The sequence below is a fragment of the Bos indicus genome, chromosome 10, assembly GCF_029378745.1.
Source record: "Bos indicus isolate NIAB-ARS_2022 breed Sahiwal x Tharparkar chromosome 10, NIAB-ARS_B.indTharparkar_mat_pri_1.0, whole genome shotgun sequence".
NCBI classification, from domain to species: Eukaryota; Metazoa; Chordata; class Mammalia; order Artiodactyla; family Bovidae; genus Bos; species Bos indicus.
In genome coordinates, this window is record NC_091769.1 from 43099861 (window position 1) to 43105860 (window position 6000).

Consider the following 6000-nt stretch of genomic DNA (forward strand, 5'->3'; position numbering starts at 1 on the left):
TTACACATCTGTAAGACAGGATGTACGCTTTAATGCAAACATTGTTTTAGGTATAATGAGACTCCATAAATATTTACTGAATAAATATATGGAAAAAATATGACTTGACTTAACAAACCCTCAATTCATTTATTCAGCAAATATTTAAGTGCCCATTATCAAGAATATCAAGAATTCAGACAAGTTAGGGCTTGAAGGGACAGACTCTACTGGTAATCTAGTCCCATCACCTCATACAGACCAGAGGAGTCTACAGCTGTGCCCTTGATTTTGGGGAATGGAGTGTTGTGTGCCTTGAAATCAGGGTTCTGCGTACACACCTATCCTTCAGAGGACATCAGTATTCAGTTATTCAAGAAAACACATCTGACTTCCTAATTTATTGGCAACACCTACCCTTTCTTTTTTGGTTGTGCCATAGGGCATATGAGACCTTAGTTCCCAGGCCAGGGATCGAACCCCCAACTCCTGCAGTGGAAGCACACAGCCTGAATCACTGGACTACCAGGGAAGTCCCAACCTACAGTTTCTAGGAGCTTATTTTGTTAACATCTTTTTTTCAACAATAACATTTATTGGAGGTACATTACATGCCAAGTGGTTGACACAGAGATCCGAGGAGAGGCCCCCATCCTGGAGAAAGTGAATTAATTCAGAGACTAAACTTGTAAATACCATATTGCTAAAGAATAGTGAGAGGCTTCAGAGAGGCACCTGTAGGTGACCTTCAGAATCAGAAAAAGAGTATCTCTCCACTAGAAACAGACTGGCTTTTCTCTGGAGTAAATGAATCCTGTTGAAATTCAGTGATCACCTTCTCCTATAGGAAAGCCTGAGAAACTGAAAAACGCCCATGGGCCCCAGAGAAACCGTGAGACCCTCTTTCCCTGTGTAGAGGGGGGAGGGCAGGGAGTCCAGGGAGATGGGCAAACACTGCTGTCTCACTCTGCCCTAGGGAACACTGCACAGGGGCTTCAGAAGTGTCTTCTCGAACTGAAAACATTCTGCTGGTAAAAATGTCCTAGATCTAAAGAGAGAAAGTTTTCCTGTTATCCACCCATTTTAATTTATCTGCAGCCTGATACTTCCTATTCGGGGTCCAGTGATAATCCCACCCACTTAATTCACAGGAGAAAGAATTTAGAGAGCCCTGGAAAAAAGGGAGAAGCAGAGGGAAAATCCCATGGACAGAGGAGCCTGGTAGGCTGCAGTCCATGGGGTCGCTGAGGGTCAGACACGACTGAGCGACTTCACTTTCACTTTTCACTTTCATGCATTGGAGAAAGAAATGGCAACCCACTCCAGTGCTCTTGCCTGGAGAATCCCAGGGACAGGGGAGCCTGGTGGGCTGCCGTCTCTGGGGTCACACAGAGTCAGACAAGACTGAAGCAACTTAGCAGCAGCAGCAGCAGAGGTAAGAGGAGACTCCCCAGATATTCCACTCAGCCCCCACGAGGCTGCTCTTCCCTTGTTGGATAGTCAGTTACACATGTCAGAACACAGAAAGTGAAAGTGAAGTTGCTCAGCCGTGTCCGACTCTTTGCGACCCCATGGACTGTAGCCTACCAGGCTCCTCTGTCCATGGAATTTTCCAGGCAAGAGTACTGGAATGGATTGCCATTTCCTTCTCCAGGGGATCTTCCCAAGCCAAGGATCAAACCCGGGTCTCCTGCATTGTAGACAGACGCCTTACTGTCTGAGCCACCAGGGAAGTCCTAGGTCCTGTTTAAAACCAGACCCAACAGAGAAAGTTAATCTGTTGAAAGAACCTCCACCATGTTCACTGCAGGTCGCACTCTACATAGGGCAGGATTTGGAGTTCATCTTCACAGAAATAAAAAAATGAAGGAAAAATACTTTCCTTCTTCATTTCCATTTCAGGAAACAGATACTTTCAGCTTGTAATAAACACTCACCCCCTCCAAGTATCATGGTCTCCAAGAGCTAACTAGTGAACATTTTTAAAGCAATCATTTCACTTACAGAAAAATCCTTCTTCTAGAGACAAGACAAAGACATTATGAAGCTCAGCAGTAGATCAAGGCAAGGTGTAATGAGAACCTGTCAGCTTCCTGGGAGTTTGAAAACAGGTGAATGATTAATTCTCTTCATAGACTAAGAATATCAACAGAGGCTAGCCTAGAAGTTTAAAAATCATGCACACCAGCAGACTGGAGTTGTGGAAAGTTCCTATACTGTTAAAGTTGATGACTCTTGAGGAACCAGATCTACAGGTGACATGTGAAAGAAGCTATCGGGAAGAAAAATAAAATATCCCACAGCAAGTCTGAAAGTGAAGACCATCTTTCCCCACACCTATGACTTTCTAATTCATTATACAATTGGTGACTGGTGCACAGATACCCCATCTGTATCATTGAGGACCAAAGTCTGTGAAGGAAGATGTGACCACATCTCAAGGCATTTATTTCATATAACATGACTCACTTTAATTTTTTTTTTTTTAGTTCCTTAAAATTCACCTTAAAGAAATTACCTTGAGCATGCGGATTTCTCGAAGGGCGATTTTCTTTATGACAGGGTCATCTTCTGATTCCAGAAACTTCTTGATGGCCACAATCTGACCTGTGTCCCTGTTTCGGCATTTGAAAACAACTCCATAGGATCCTTCACCAATTTTCCCAATTTTTTCATACTTCTCCATCACTGATGAATAAATTCTTAAAATGGATCTTCACATAGTTTGAAAATGTCGCTTAGTAAATATTGGCATGAACAGCTCCACTCAACAATGGGTCTTTGTCAAGGGCCTAAGACAGAAGACTGCAGTTGTTACACAATTAGGAATCAACCCAGTCCCTTAAACCCTCGCCCCTCAGCCGTGGCCACTCGGTCAAAGACGACGGCCTGGAGTCAGCTGCCTTTGGTAACTCAAGTTTAATCCTCTGTTGTATATACCCTGAAAGTTAAAATGTAACCTGTCATCCTGAAACGAGCCGAGTTGTAAGACTATCTTTTCAATGTCAGGTTCATCCGATCTAAGACATATGAGCTGGCTGGAGAACCTGGAAGGTTAAGGGCTTCCCCGGTTCTAATATAGGGTCTCGTTTCCTTTCCGCAAGAAGACACCGCCCGACTCCCCGCGGGGGCGGCGGCGGGGCGGGACAGGATGGGAGAGCCCCGCGAGGTAGGGCCCGGAGCCCGCAAGGAGCAGGGCAACGCCGTCCTGCCGCCGCGCGGGGCCGGGGGGAGACCCTCCTACGTCGCCCCCGCTTCCCACCCGAGCTCTGGCCGGCGCCGCGCAGCCTCGTGCGGCGCCACGTGGCGGCCTGGCCCGCGCCTCCCTCCCCGTCCGGGACTCACGGCGCCGCGGCTGCCCCGCCGGCCTCACTCCAGCCTAGCCGACTCTGGCCCGGCTCTGTCGCAGCCCGCCGGCCCGCGATCCCTATGGGAACCGGCCTCCGCCCCAGGCTGGCCAGGGCGGGGCCGCCGCGCCCATAGGCGTCCCTCCTAGACCCGGCCGCCGTCCTAGGTGCGGCGAGAGGCCCGGGTGGGCGGCCCTGGGGACCCGGGAGGAGCTGTGAGTGGCCTTCTGCCCCGGGAGAGGAGGCCTGCAAGATTGCAAACTCCAGCAGGTCGTGGAAAACGCAGCTCTGGCAGTCTGCTGCAAAGACGCCTGCGCTGGGAGCCGCCCCCGCCCCCGCCCCCCCAACGCCCCTGCCCCACTCCCACTTTCCTCGCAGCCTGTACCATACGGGGTGATAACTGTGACCTCCTATTGCGGGACGGTACACGCCTTGAGGGCAGCCTCTGTGTCTGCCGTGGTCAGTGCTGTAGCAGCCGGTGACGAATGAATGAGTGAGAGAAAGGGATCCACGAAAAGTGGAGGAATGGTGACAGTATGATGACTGAAGCCGTCTACACTTTCTTCCCACAAGCTGGCAGGGCTGTGGAGCGGGGTACGGTTCCATTAGAGCTGGGCTTATAACTTGGGAGATGGAGGCTCACAGAGCCAGCCTTGTCTTACATTCCTTATTTACATCCTTCTCCCACCTGGCTCCTCGCTCTGGTCTGAGCACAATGAAGGAAAATGAATGGACCTGGGGGAAATCTCAGAATATGGTAACTTGCCCCTGGGCAGATTGCCTCAGTATTTTATCATCTTTTCCATTCCATAAGCGCAGGATCAAGATGGATGTTGCCGTGGAAGCAATAGCTGAAGAGAGAATATTTTCATACTGTCTATGAAGTGGGGACCAATCCTGTGCCAAGCAGAATGTCACTAAATGTAAATCTGGATAGGGTTCAGGAAGGAGCTGCAGTTAGGAGGAGAGAGTTTGGTGGCTGCCTTGAAAATGGAGTGGCATATGAATGGGGTCCAGGGATGGGCTAGAGGTGGTCTGTGAACTCCCCCAAAATTGTTTGCAAATAGTGTTTTCTGTCTCTATAGTTATGCCTCTTCCAGCATGTCATATAAATGGAATTATACATTGTATAGCCTTTTGAGGCTAAGCTTCTTTCTCTTAATAGATTTGAGATTCATCCATATTGTTGCATTTATCATTAGTTCCTTCCTTTTTATTACTGAGTAGTAGTCCATTGTCTGGATATTATTTATCCATTCCCAACTGAACATTTGAGTTGTTTCCAGTTTTGGTGGTTATAAACCAAACCACTATAAATATTAGTGTATGGTCTTTTGTGTGAACATATGTTTTCACTTCTCTTGAGAAAATAATGCAAAGGAGGAGTACTGCTGGGTCATATGTTAAGTATATATTACTGTAAGTGACTGCCAAAATGTTTTCCAAAGTGACTGTACCATTTTACATTCCTGCCAGCAATGTCCCAATTACTCTGCATCTTTGCCAACATTTGGTATTCACTTCTTTTGATTCAGTCATTCTAAAAGATGGGTAATGGTCTCTTGTGGTTTTAATTTGCATTTCCCTAATGACTAACATTGAGCAGTTTTTCATATGCTAATTTGTCATCTGTTTTCTCACTTAAAAGTTCCAGAAGGTTTTTGTAAATTCCTTGAGGTTTTCTCTGTGGACAATCATGTCATCTCCAAATAGGGACAGTTTTTGTTCTTCCTGAGTGGTGTGCTTATTTCTTTTCCTTGCCTTACTGCACTTAGTACATCCTCCAGTGTGACCTCAAATAGGAGTGGTGAGAGCTTATGTGCCTGCTACTGATCTTAGGACAAAAACATCCAATCTTGCACTGCTAATTATCTGGCACTAACTAGATTTTTTGTAGGCAGTCTCTAAGATGGCCCTCAGTGATCTCTGCCTCATGGTATTCATGCCCTTCCATTCAATGTAGGCTTGACCTGGTGACTCGCTTCTAGGGAATAAAATATGTTTAAGTGAAAGTGGAGAGTGAAAAAGTTGGCTTAAAGCTCAACATTCAGAAAACAAAGATCATGGCATCTGGTCCCATCACTTCATGGGAAATAGATGGGGAAACAGTGGAAACAGTGTCAGACTTTATTTTGGGGGGCTCCAAAATCACTGCAGATAGTGACTGCAGCCATGAAATTAAAAGACGCTTACTCCTTGGAAGGAAAGTTATGACCAACCTAGATAGCATATTCAAAAGCAGAGACATTACTTTGCCAACAAATGTTCGTCTAGTCAAGGCTATGGTTTTTCCTGTGGTCATGGATGGATGTGAGAGTTGGACTCTGAAGAAGGCTGAGCACCGAAGAATTGATGCTTTTGAACTGTGGTGTTGGAGAAGACTCTTGAGAGCCCCTTGACTGCAAGGAGATCCAACCAGTCCATTCTGAAGGAGATCAGTCCCGGGTGTTCTTTGGAAGGAATGATGCTAAAGCTGAAACTCCAGTACTTTGGCCACCTCATGCGAAGAGTTGACTCATTGGAAAAGACTCTGATGCTGGGAGGGATTGGGGGCAGGAGGAGAAGGGGACCACAGAGGATGAGATGGCTGGATGGCATCACTGACTCGATGGACGTGAGTCTCAGTGAACTCCGGGAGTTGGTGATGGACAGGGAAGCCTGGCGTGCTGCGATT

The 6000-nt window shown here is 47.1% G+C and overlaps 1 protein-coding gene across 3 annotated transcripts in view; it reads right to left on the bottom strand.

Annotated features, from left to right (window-relative positions):
• Nucleotides 1–3602, bottom strand: part of CDKL1 (cyclin dependent kinase like 1) — a 52716-nt gene extending 49114 nt beyond the window's left edge. Inside the window, exons 1-2 of one of the 3 annotated variants that reach the window (XM_070797388.1) lie at nucleotides 3325–3602; nucleotides 2498–2784 (exon numbers count right to left, since the gene is read on the bottom strand). In XM_070797388.1, the coding sequence (XP_070653489.1) occupies nucleotides 2498–2665 (168 nt within the window). In that variant the 5' untranslated portion in view covers nucleotides 2666–2784; nucleotides 3325–3602. The remainder of the gene's footprint in view (nucleotides 1–2497; nucleotides 2785–3324) is intronic. The other 2 variants (XM_070797387.1, XM_019968642.2) reach the window with 2 other exon arrangements.
• Nucleotides 3603–6000: the final 2398 nt, after the last annotated feature.